Here is a 13,108-nt window from a genome sequence, read left to right as displayed (position 1 = left end):
AGAGAATTAAATTATAAAATGTATCTTATGGGGTTTCTTTTGCTATTTTGATTTTAATACAGCTTAATGTTTTGGACTAACTGGAATGAGCAGCTCCCAAGCATCATGAGATCCACCCTATCAGGCAAAAATGCTCAGGTTATCATTAGCACTGATATTCTGACACCTAATGGACTCACCATTGATCACAGGGCGGAGAAACTTTACTTTTCAGATGGCAGCTTGGGAAAAATTGAGAGGTGTGAATACGATGGATCACAAAGATATGTAAGTAAAATAAAAATCTTGCACATACTCATTGTATGTTTATTTGCATTCATTAGTATCTTCAAAGTGAAATTTTTACAGAAAGATTCATAATTGCTGAATTTTCTCCTAGTTTTAGTTGTATATTAGACTTTCAACTCTATCAAAATACAAATACTGCTCACTTTGCTCAGAATTTCTTTTGTGCAATGCTTGAGTGTTACTCAGCAAATCTTATTTCTACTAGGTTCTAACTATACATTTTCAGATATTGAACTGCTCTCCATTACTCTTTCATCATAATATATTTTGGTCTTTGAACACTCTTTTAGTTTCAGCTCAAGCAGATCTTTCACTAGGAATGTGCTGAAGGCAGTTGATCTGTGCTTGTGGTTTTGTTACATCTTTAGCACTACATTTCTCATTTTCATAAAATCTTCAGTTCAGGATTTTGTACCTCCCAAAGTTCAGGATATAATGAATGAAGGGCATGTTCTGGCTTATATTCAATTCCCAGCTTTACAAGAGAGTGCACATCATCTCACTTTGATATCTATTAACTTTTTAAAAGTGCATCATATGCAATATATGAGCTTTGATTTTTTTTTTTTCATTTTAATGAAAATTGTATGTTTTTATGGAATCTTATCCAGACATTCCCTATACTATTTTTAGACAATTTTTTTCAGAATAAAATAGGAGAGCCACACTTGTAAGAGCAAAACTGAAGTACAGTCAGCACTGGTAGGCATGTGCTTTTCTTTTTTCCTTTTGTTTTCCTTGTATAAAAACTAACCACAGCTCACTAATGATTTCAAGTGTAGAAACTGTGTCAGAAACTTGACAAACCAACCAAATGGATTCTGAAGTTTTCAGTCTGTGTCTGTGTACTTATTAACACAAAACAAGAAATACAAGGTAATTAGTCAAGGTAATTAGTAGGTTGTGATTAAATAAACTTAATCTTTGCAGAAGGTATAACAAAATAGGCATCACAGACATGAAGAAGGACATGATGCTACTTCATTATAGAAACCATTACTATAATACTACTTTTTTAATTAGGTCTTTGGCTTTCACTTTGCAGCAGCAAGAAAAAAAAAATCATTCTGTTTTCTCTGCAACTGAACATTGAAAATTCCAAGTTTTCTGAGTTCCTTTCCTCTTGGTTTGGCTTTCAGACAATTTAACTCTTCTCCATTGCAGTAAACAAACAAAATACAGAAAAAGCCCTAAACTCCTGAACGCAATGATCTGAGCCCAGCTCCCTGTTCTGAAGGGCTTTTGGGAGCTCTAGTGTAATGCCCCAATACCTGCTGTGGGACAATCAGCTGATTCTGTTGTCCCAAGTACTGGTCTGGGTTCTCACTCTTCCTGCACTACTTCGAGGAGGGCTGTTGTACAGAGGGAAAAGCCCAGCAGGCTGCATGGCCCCTAGCAGCACTTCAGCAGAGTGGATGGTCATGCTGCAGATGCACTTCTACTGATGGAAGCAATGCCAGAGCCCAGCCTGTTAACTCTGTTACTGAACTAGGGAAAAATTATATTTCCAGGGCAGTTGTTCTACTTCATTCATATGCTGTCCAGCTGGATGAGATCCCTGATTTCTGTGACATCAGACGAAGGAATTATCCTGCTGTTCTGGTGATCTCAGATTCTTTGGGGTGTTTTAGTCATCAACCACCTGTCAAAAATAGTTTAAACAGATTGCCCTTTTCCCCAGAATCTCTGCTTCATTGCTCTCTGGTTTCAGTTAGGTTAACAAGGGTAGAAATTGGACTGTAGAACATGAAAGGCTAATGGCAATGTAATGAATTTTCTTCCAGAGAGCAGCTTCTTTCTTCATTCTGCTCACCGCAATAATCTAGTACAATGAATTAGTAGAAAATCATTTAGCAATATTGAACTGACTCTTTAAAGTGGATTGTAAGGGTTTATTGATTTTTGTATTGAGCTGATATTTTAATACTAGTATTTGGTTTCTGGAATACTCTTTCAAGTTTGGGAGTTGTTTATTTTTACTATTGTTTCTTTTTATTACTTAAATGATATTAAATTTTTGGAGGTTTGGTTTTTAACACTTTTTGCTCTCTTCTGTTAGTTCTTCTGGTTTAAAAAAACAGAAGTGTTGTTTTATTTTTTTTTTTCATTAATCCATCCAATTTTCTTCCATTTTTTTCTCCTGCTCTTACTTGGATTTAATACTGTGGCCACAGCTGGGTTTAGCTACTTAGTGCTTTAATTACAACATTTTTTATAAGCACAAACTGAGCCAACATCAAATAAAGCTGATTTGAAGATTTGGACACATTTTTCAAATAAATCATGAGCTACTTTGATTTCTTTTTCCTTTTCTTCTTCAGTGTTAAGTTATAACTTTTTACATGTGAAAGCCTAGTAAACAGTTATTTTTTAACATCCAGGCTGGAATGTTTTGGTCTCAGTTAAAATTTTATAGGCCTATGGGTGTCATTATTAAAACCAATATAGGTTTATAGGTGTTTCTGGCAATTAAAACCTTCATGTAATTGCAAACTGTCAGTAACTGCAACTTTCACTTACTAGGATGTTGTTTTTATTCTGTTGAATTTCTCTATTAAGGCAATTAAAGAAGTTCCGTAGTCAGTGTTCAATTTCTGTTTTATTCCAATAGATTCTATCAGATATCTTCAGTCTACAGCAGAAGTGCAAGCTTTAGGTTTGGCTGTGCATTTATGAAAAACTTGAGTTTATGAATGACCTCTAAAATTTACTTTTCATGTGTGCTGTTGTACTTGTTTGAAATAAAAGTATCACTGAAGGCAGCAGCATAATTTTGATCAGTTCTGGAAGGTATTCATGATGACATCAATGTTGCCTTAAGAAGTGACCAAATAACTCACTAAGGCAGGATAAAACTGAGATCAGCCAAGGCAGCTAGAACAGAGAGAAATTGTACAAAATATGACCAATTTGAAATGTAGAATGTTTAACTCCATTAAAAGAACAATGTGCTAAAAATTAGTAGAAGAGGTTCTCACCAAGGTCTGAGTATCAGCACTGAAAATTATGCAGGTCCTGAATGTGATTCTGTGAACAATCTCATTGCTGTATTCTCTATTAACAAATAAATATTCAGACACAAAGACTAACCCCAAGAAAAATAATGTCAACTTGAAGGCAGTTATATTAATTAGCTTTGATGGTTGGTCTGAGAAAAAAATAAAACAGCCTACTAATTCATCAGTTTCTATTATTTCTCTGTAATTTTTCTAAATGGCACTGGAAACAATAATAGAGAAGCAAGAAAGGCTTGTAAAAATTATGTTGTTAGCACAATAGGCACAATTTACCACCAAGACATTGATGTTTGCATGTTTTGCTTCTCCTATTTCCCCCTTTTATGATATTTAGGGAAACAAGAGTTAAGTTCTGGCTTTTTAATCAATTATTTTTCCTGTGTTTGAAAAGCAACTGGAACAGTATAGGTATCCTTGGCAATTAATGGCACTAGAAGTGAAGTTGTGAATTTTTAAAACTTTTTTGTCCAGTAATATAAAAAGAGTAGATGGAGCAGGAATGTTCAATCCTTGGGGTTTTTTTTCTTGCAAATATATTTAAAAAAAATTGTTTCTCAACTTTTCAACTGTCTATGTTGCCCTTCAATATTCATCTGAAGACCAAAACCAACAGAAAGAGTGAAACACCTACCCCTGCTTACTTGAATGTTTTTCTAAGGAGTTCACTCCATTGACATTGAATTGCTTTCTTTCTGTAGTTCTGTAAAGAAATGTTAAACTTGAACCTAATGGAAGTAATTCCCTAGCCACAGGCAGTAAAATCCTCTAATCACCTCTGAGGCAGATACTTGGTTGAGACAGAGCCAGAATTTTTTGTTTGGGACAGTTTGCTGAAATATCTTGATGTCCAGTGTTGGCAGCCTGGTAGAAATTAAAGAAGGAATTGCTGAACAGACAAAACTAATCTCAGAGGCTATAGAGAACAAGATTATTCATAATAGCTCAAGATCCAGCAAAAATCTAGGAGATGGAAGTGATTCTAACACTAGATGAAGTTGTCATTGTCATTTATGAAGTTGAAAATAATTATCATGGGATTAATAAGCATGCAGTTTCAAAGAACCTGGTTAATATAATAATGGTAAATGAAAATAAAACAGAGCTGTGTTCTTGTAAAGAGATGAGGAGAGTGGGAGGCTGGGGGATGTCAGAAGTTTACAGTTTAATTTTAATTGTGTTCCTTTTTTGAATTCTGCTTTTTAAGTTATCCAGAAAGTCAAGTTTTTCATAAATGCACAGCCAAACCTAAAGCTTGCACTTCTGCTGTAGACTGAAGATATCTGATAGAATCTATTGGAATAAAACAGAAATTGAACACTGATTATGGAACTTCTTTAATTGCCTTAATAGAGAAATTCAACAGAATAAAAACAACATCCTAGTAAGTGAAAGTTGCAGTTACTGACAGTTTGCAATTACATGAAGGTTCTAATTAGGACAGTGCTCCCCAACACAGAAAGGTGAGCAGAGCAGTGCTTTAGCCTTGGTTGCAACAGTAAAATCTTTCCAGCTGGGACAGTTTCACACTATAACAGAGAATACAGGGCTGCACAATCTGCACGGCCAGATTTCATAAAGATCTTTCAGAATCATACATGACTTTTTTTCCCCTAAATGTCTGAATATGAATAGTATAGGCTTTTAAGAGTGTGTTATGAAAAGTGTCTTACTGGAAATGTGTGCAATTAGAGAAGAAATCTTTTTCCATTAATATATTCCCATTTATCTTTAAATACTTTTAGTTCTAGAATAATGTTGGTTTGACAAAAGTTGTCCTCTTGGGATATTTATCACTCAGAAAAAAATAAACCTTTCCTGGAAAAAAATATTTGCAGTCCAAGCCTCTTTAAAATATACAGAAATACATGATGATATGCTTAGTGAGTCAGGATTTGTTACAATTATCTGATTAATGTAAGTACTTTTGACATTCTGTCTGTATAAATGAATTTAAGCATGGACAGGAATGTTCTAGTGCAGAGGACTAGAATTATTTATGTTAACAGGTTGTTGAAATACTCTGAACTGTCACAGGTAGGGACAATCCTGGAGCATCCCTTGGTATTGAATCCTGCAGAACTGGGCCACCTTCTTTGTCTCTAAGTCATAATTCTGGTATCAAAAATAGGCACCTAACTTTCACAAATGAAATTTGGGTGTCCTGTATATTAGTTGCATTCCTTATGTTGAGAGAAAGACTTCCTACATGCAACACCCACAGTTAATTATTCAATAATTAAATATGGGATTGACTATTACCGCTCCATTCTCAACCCAGCATTTTTTAAAGAGCAATCACACAAGATCCCCTTGCAAGCCCAAAGCACTCAGATCCATCAGATTGCTGGTTCATGGAGATTTCCATGAAATCTCATCATTGTTATAAATTCCTTCTGGGAAAGGGGATAAAGCACGCAAAGCAGATGGAAAACCGTGGTGATCTAAATAGGTATGTTAAAGGATATTAATTTTGCTAGTTTTATCCCAATTTCCTTATGGTAAGTAGCACAAAGACACAGGATTTTATTTTTTTTTTCATAGCCTGGATGAGAACTGTTCCTACTTTTAAAATATACATAACTTGCTGTTTTTTCCAGAGAAACCTAGATTGCAATTCAATAAAAGTAGTAAGAGTGTAATTTATCTCCTTTGCCTAATAGAGAAATATTAACCCCCTTCCCATAATTCTCCTTAGCCAAAATTAAACTCTCAACTAAAAAAACTGATAAAAGATTGTCAGATTCTTCAGATGGGAAACTGTTCATGTGAATTTTTAAATTCTGATACATGAAAAGAAGGAACATATTCAAATATTTTACAGGAGCTAGGATTTGGGTTGGGATCAAATTCATTGTATTTCTAGAAATATTTTTCAAATTTTACTATATAGTGACCTTCAATTTTTTCCTTTTAGGTTTTAAATTAATTATTACCGTGGTGAGATTCCACACCCCACACCCCCCCCCCCCCCCCCCCCCAAAATTAGAAAACATGAAACATTTATTATCTAGGGTTAAAGTTTCTAATATGATGGTGTGGTGAACACTCTTCAATTCTAAAGCTCTTCAGTTCACTTTGGTTCCTAAAGACTGAATTTCAGCCATGCTGAAAGAACTTCTTCTCTCTCCTGTCGGAGCTATCAAGCACATAATGTGTTGAGTAGGTATTTTTACAGGCACATTTAGATAAACTGTAATTTTTTTTAATTAAGGAACAGATGCCTGGTTTTCTGAAATTTGGATGCCTGTGGCATCCTTTTAACACAATTTAAGTGCTGTTATCTCATTTCCCCAGGTGCTGCAGGTATAGAAGTGTTTCTTCTAAAAGTGACGGGAGTCGCTGTTTGCACTTCACAATCTTCTCATTCAGTGACAACACTTCCACTCCTGTTTCTCTTCTGCACTTTCGCATTTTAGGTCATTGTCAAGTCTGGCCCAGGCACCTTCCTCAGCCTGGCTGTGTATGACGAGTACATCTTCTGGTCAGATGGAGTGAGGAGAGCTATCCTGCGCTCCAGCAAATACACGGGAGGAGACACCAAAGTTCTCCGCTCGGATATCCCACACCAGCCCATGGGAATCATCGCTGTGGCCAATGACACCAACAGTTGTAAGCTCCAAAGCAGTTTTCCTAATGCCAATATCATTCATTTCAGGGGTTTTACTTGGTTTTAGCCAAGTTAAAAGTCTATATGGTGTTTCAGAAATTCTTTCATTAAGAAAAGACAGGGTATAACCTTCCACAAGTAAATAAGCATTATTCAAAATTTTCTGCTGTGGGTGTTGAGCTCAGTGGGTAGCGTGAAATACTTTCCTGTCAAATTTCAGCAGTTTTGAATGTTGCAGATGTTCAAAATTGTTATTTTCAAGTTGTTTGTTTATCTTTAGCATGCCAGCATCTGAGGGATGCTGACATTTTCATCTGACTGATAAAACCCGAATCAATTGCCCATGAATCTGAGATGTGGTGATCTTTGCTCTCTCAAAGATGTTGGCCATTGAAGCAAATTTAATAAAATAGAGCTCATCTCTTGACGTTTGTCTTTCAGGTGAGTTATCTCCTTGTGCACAAATGAATGGAGGCTGCCATGATTTGTGCCTTCTGACACCTGATGGACGAGTGAACTGCTCGTGCAGAGGGGACAGAGTCCTGATAGATGATAACAGATGTGTGAGTAAGTAATGATGGCTGACAGGATGCTTGTCTGTGCTGTGAGGCACTTGGCTTTCATAAGACAGTTGGCCCAAGCCATTAATCTTATTTCCTCTATATACTGTAAAAATTGATCTGGCAATTTAGCGCAAACCAGGCTTTTAACTCTTTTGTCTTGTAAGTCTTTGGGGGGGGGGGGGGGGGGGGGTTAAAAAGTGTTAATCCTCTCCTTAAACTCCTTTTATGGAAGAGGGATTCTGTTTCTTATCAATAGCATTTTTACATATTTATCACAATTACTGCTGTGGTAGATAGACATATCTGTAGGTATCCTTCCCCAGGGTTACGTGGGATAAGTTACTGAAGTTGAACCTTAATTGAAGCACTTTCTCACTTACCTCCCTATGTTGTGAGACGAGTGACTGGCAGTGAAAGTGAGAGAGGTTGAGCAGATGAATTCACATGCCTAACAATTTATTTTATAGTGATTATATGGCATTTGTATTTTCCAAATGCATCACAACTCTTAAAATTGCTCATAGGTAAAACCATGTTTAAATTGTCATCTAGGACATGAAATAAGATTTAATCTTCTAAATTATTCTGTAGAATGTTTGCAGGAAATGTTGATACGAGCTATCAGGGAAAAAAAGAAGACATTAAATGATGGGGTAGAATAGCACAGAAAGGATGGAAACAAGACAGACTTCAGTTTAGCTTTGTGATCAAAAGTTTTTTTTTTCTTCATAACAGAATTGAAAGTGATACTCAATAAAATTGGAAGTTAGCAATTCTAGCTGAGAAAAGGAATTAACTGTCCTTTCACAGTGTAATTAGGCTGTATAACTTACTGCCAGTCAAGAGTCTTGAGACAAAGCTTCAGTGAAATTCAGAGGGAGAGATGATGATATGGGTAATGACTACTCTGACTGCTTACTTGTCATCAAAGAAACTGTTTGAAAGGCATTAAAATGCTTTCTTTCTGCAAGATGGAGTTTGAAGCAATCTCTACAAGGGTGTTCAGTTAGACTTGAACTGAGGCCGGATTATATTATATATACTTTTATTATTTTCATCTTTTTGCCCTAAAGATTATACTCCAAGATGCTGAACTAAATGAACTACAAATGTAATTGAGAATTAGTCTCCATAAGATCTATATTCTTACAATGTTAGGAAATGGAGGGAAAACAGATAAAAGTACTTCAATTAAAATGTAAAGGACTAAATAAATCATGTTCAAGACCAGATCTCACCTTGTCCAGAGTATATATTTTTAGCACTTTATCTTCAAGTTTCGATCAAATCCAGAATTGTTTTCAGCTTACATTGGTTTGGCTATTGCATATAACAGATGTGGGCTCTTCCTGAATATGTGCTGAAGTGATTATAATGGAAACAAGAAACAAGCATAACAATTTGGTGTCATTTCCCCATTGTTCTTCTTTGAGTTGTCCTCAATGCTCCTCGTTTCTCTCCACTTTGATATTTTGGTTCAAACCACACTCAGGAAGCAGATGTGTGACCGACCATGAAGTTCATGACCGAATTGATGTGTCCAATTTGTGATATATTTTAGTTTTTAAAGTAAAAGAGTAAACATTTGGAATGTGCACCTGGATCTCTTCTAAAATAATAGATGAAGCATCCACTAGATGAGAAGGGGAGGGTTTTTGTGAATAAAAGATACAAGTAAAATAGAAGCAGCCAGTTTTTCTGCATTGGGGTTTAGGTTGTGTCATTTCATGCTGGGGGTTGGGAAGGCATGGCTGAGTAGAAGGAAGCTGAGCACGGTAGTTCCAAAGTTCTTATCACAATGAGTTGTTTCACTGCATGTTCCTTCATGGATATTTGTTAATCTATTTTATTTTACAGGTTCCCTTTGTAGAAGCTTTAAAGTTCTGATGCCGTGGTGTGTTTTACTGTTTTGTACTCAAGTTTTCAAAATTCAAATAGGTCAAATTTGAAATGCAGCCAACATTTTATCCTCATTTTCACTAGTTGTGAAAGCTATTAAAATTTGTGTGTTAATGTGGTTTGTTTTTTAGGTAAAAATTCTACTTGCAACATCTATTCCGAATTTGAATGTGGAAATGGTGAATGCATTGATTATCAACTGACTTGTGATGGCGTTGCTCACTGCAAGGACAAGTCTGATGAGAAACTTTTCTACTGTGGTGGGTATTTCCAGATCTTTCAACTTCCTGTAATTTTGGTGTATAACACTCTTAGATGGCTTGCTCTGTGACTTTTCCTTCACACCACCTGCTCACTCAAGGTGCCCAGGAAGAAAATGCCAACACACATTAAGAAAACCTTGACATGACATGGAAAAAATCACCTGAAAATATGTTTTTTTTCTTGCAAACTTCATGTATTAACTGACACGTTTAATAAAAAGCATATCAAATCTTCTCATGTTTCTGTCTCTAAAATAAAAATAAGGAAAAATATGGGCAATTTCCTTTTTAAAGATAGAAGATGCCTTATTGTACAGTACTGTATAATACATAAATACAAGCCATTAAATTTATAAATAGATTTATAAATGCAATATTTGTTGCCCAGAGAACCTGTGGCTGTCCCATCCCTGGAATGTTCAATCTCTGGTTGGACAGGAGTTGGAGCTGCCTGGGATAGTGGAAGATTGTCCCTGCCCATGGCCTGGAATGGAAGGAAATCGTTTCTAAGGTTCCTTCAAAGCCATTCCATTATTCTGTGATTCTGAGAACCAACAATTTGTCTTTCCATAGATTTTCCACATAATTTTATGAAGGACATTCTATTACTTTGCAGTGTGATAGTGAACACTGCCCCATTTAAATCAACTGTACCAAATATTTTGCTACACACTGGGAAGGAAGGAAGAACTGGGGTCCTTTCATGCAGGTCATACACAGCGTTGCTTTCTGAATCTGATAAAGAACAGGATGGTGACTTATTATTGTTGATTATCTAATGCAGTGAACATTATTATTGTGACTTCTGAAATAATAGGGGCTTCAATAAATCAGTTCTGAATCTTCAAACATATTGTTATATGTAAAATTTATGCATTCTTCAATAGTGTTCTTGAGCAGAATGCTGTTGGAGTTGATGCTCGTACATCCCGATTTATGAGAGTATTACAAATATTCTCCATTTATTCCTATTTTGGTTTAGGCCAAATTTGGTATGTTTCATTCTATGGGATGCCACATGCAGACATTCTCCCCAAAAAAAGCATGTCAAAACAAATGCATTTAAAGTACATGGGCATTTTGTACCACAAGGTAACAAAAACTGGGAATTAGGCCTCCCTTCTAATTTTTTTTTGGTCATTCTTTCTCATGGTGCTTTCATTTAATATTCTTCATCCCTTTATTGGTCCAAGTTATGCTGCATAATAGATTAACAATTTCTGAAGGTTTGTTGGTTTGTTTGTTTTTTTTTTTTTTTTTTTTTTTTTCCCCTGTAGCCTGGAATGCATCATCAATTCCAATATTTTTGGAATGTTTGTTTGGATTGAGCGTGGGGCTGTTTTCATGAGGTGTCAATCCAATCATGTGCTTGCCTTTAACTTTGCAGAAAACAGAGGCTGTCGCAAGGGCTTCAAGCCATGCTCCAACCGCCGCTGTGTTCCCAGTGATAAAGTCTGTGATGGTGCCAACGACTGTGGTGACAACTCTGATGAATTTGACTGCAAAGGTAAATGGCACCTTATTTCCAAGGTGATTTCAGAATATTGCTGTGTAAATACTCATTATGCAAATAGGAGTAGCTGGAAAATAATGTGTGATTTAATCATTTGGTGGGATTGATGCAAAGGCTGATTTTGGCTTGCACCTACAGTCTCCTAGAAGGAGAGTGGTTTTGGCTATGAAATACAAAATATGCATATGCATTATACATATGATATTTCATGTTTTATATATATAAAATATAAAATACAGGTGCTGTTTCTTCTGTGAAGTAATGAGAGTAACTGCTGCGGACAGGCTGAAAGATGGGTGATTTCTTCTCTGCATTTCTTCTCTGCTGCTTCTTTGAAGCAGCAAATTTCTCTGCTTCTCAGATGCATGGCAATGTCAGTGTCCTTTGCAAAGCTTACTAGAATTGCTCTCCTTTTCATATCAGAATTGTTTTTTGATTTATGCCTTTTAACATGAATATTTATATCCGTGCATCAGCCAATGCATAAAGACCAGCAAGCAGACCACACAAATCCTTAGTTACAATTCAGAAAGGTTGGTGGGGATATTATTTCACAAGGTTTACAACCAAAAAAGCTAGATAGCTGTAGTAAGAAGCATTTTTTGCAGGCACCAATTTTTTTTTAATCATTTACCTAAATATAAGTAGGGGGTTAAACGTATAGACAAGAACCCCAAGCTGGTTTTGCAAGAAATAAATCTGAGAGATTAATGGATGATCCTGAAAATGCTTCTTCGTCCCTCAAATATTGATTATCTCAAAATGAATTTAATTACTTAGAGACACTTTTAGGCTAAAAAACAAAATTTTAAAAATTAGCAACTTATAGGGTGTAATAAACTCAAAATTGTATACCTGCTGGAAGGTACAGTGTGTTCTGAATGCCTCGTTCTGAAAGGCAGAAGGATTAAGCATCATCATGTGTATGATGTGCATCTGAAGAGTCTGTTTAGCACACAAATTTACATCCTTTATAACCATATGTTCCAGACTCGGCGTGCACCTCGACAGAATTCCGCTGTGCAGATGGGGCTTGTGTCGGGAAATCGGCGCAGTGCAACCAGATCATTGACTGTGCAGACGCCTCGGATGAGAAGAGCTGCAGTAAGTTTGTGTTTGTGCTCCCTCCCAGCAGCTGCTCCGTGATTATTCCTTGTTAGGTAGCAGTTAATTCCTGGGCATGGCTGCTTGGGATTCCAACACCTGCGTGGGCTCCTCGAGCCCAACGTGAAAATTAAACTGTGAGGCTCCCTGTCCCTGTGAGGTGTGTGGTAATTTTCTGTCTCTTTCCAGATAATACAAACTGTGCTTACTTCTATAAACTTGGCATAAAATCTTCGGGATTTATCAGCTGTAATTCCACTTCCCTCTGTATACTGCCAGAATGGATTTGTGATGGATCTAATGACTGTGGAGATTATACAGATGAACTAAAATGCCCAGGTAACTGAGAAAAAGTTAAAAAAATACAAACCCAAAGCATTAATTTCCATTTTAAACAAAGTAAAAAAGTCCTGTTTGGGGAGGGAGAGTGTTTCTCATTGTGTTGCAAGATGTTTATTTGGTCAATACTGGTTTGTTTAACATAGATATTATTACAATGCTGAATGCAGTTTATTCACCTTTATTTTGTGTTTCCTGGGATTATGCAAATTATTACAAATGAATACTGGTTTTTGTTGTGGTGGTTTTTTTGTGGTTTTTTTCTGAAGCAAGCTGTAATACCTAGCTTTCTATTTCCACCAGGTTAGACCTGTCATTTATCATTTTTATTTAAGTTAAACATGAGTCATTAAAATGTCAAGCTCATCAAGCATCAATATAATCACTCAGGAACCTTTACTAGCTGCTGCTTTAGTGAGTGGTATTCCTTTTCTTGATGACTTGTTTTGCTTTCTTTTTTTGTTTTTTTTTTTTCTTTTTGGTGGAGGTCCTTGAAATAGGCTGCCAGGGTAGAA

General features: G+C 36.1%; 1 protein-coding gene across 1 annotated transcript in view; it reads left to right on the top strand.

The window, feature by feature from the left end:
• Positions 1 to 13,108, top strand: part of LRP1B (LDL receptor related protein 1B) — a 290,652-nt gene that overhangs the window by 166,497 nt on the left and 111,047 nt on the right. The window contains exons 40-46 of the mRNA XM_062498644.1: positions 63 to 267; positions 6,722 to 6,914; positions 7,354 to 7,479; positions 9,506 to 9,634; positions 11,025 to 11,144; positions 12,141 to 12,254; positions 12,444 to 12,593. Of these exons, the coding sequence (XP_062354628.1) occupies positions 63 to 267; positions 6,722 to 6,914; positions 7,354 to 7,479; positions 9,506 to 9,634; positions 11,025 to 11,144; positions 12,141 to 12,254; positions 12,444 to 12,593 (1,037 nt within the window). The remainder of the gene's footprint in view (positions 1 to 62; positions 268 to 6,721; positions 6,915 to 7,353; positions 7,480 to 9,505; positions 9,635 to 11,024; positions 11,145 to 12,140; positions 12,255 to 12,443; positions 12,594 to 13,108) is intronic.

The sequence above is a fragment of the Cinclus cinclus genome, chromosome 9, assembly GCF_963662255.1.
Source record: "Cinclus cinclus chromosome 9, bCinCin1.1, whole genome shotgun sequence".
Classification (NCBI taxonomy): domain Eukaryota; kingdom Metazoa; phylum Chordata; class Aves; order Passeriformes; family Cinclidae; genus Cinclus; species Cinclus cinclus.
The sequence above is the reverse complement of the archived record's forward strand: the minus strand, read 5'-3'. Positions and strand labels throughout refer to the sequence as shown.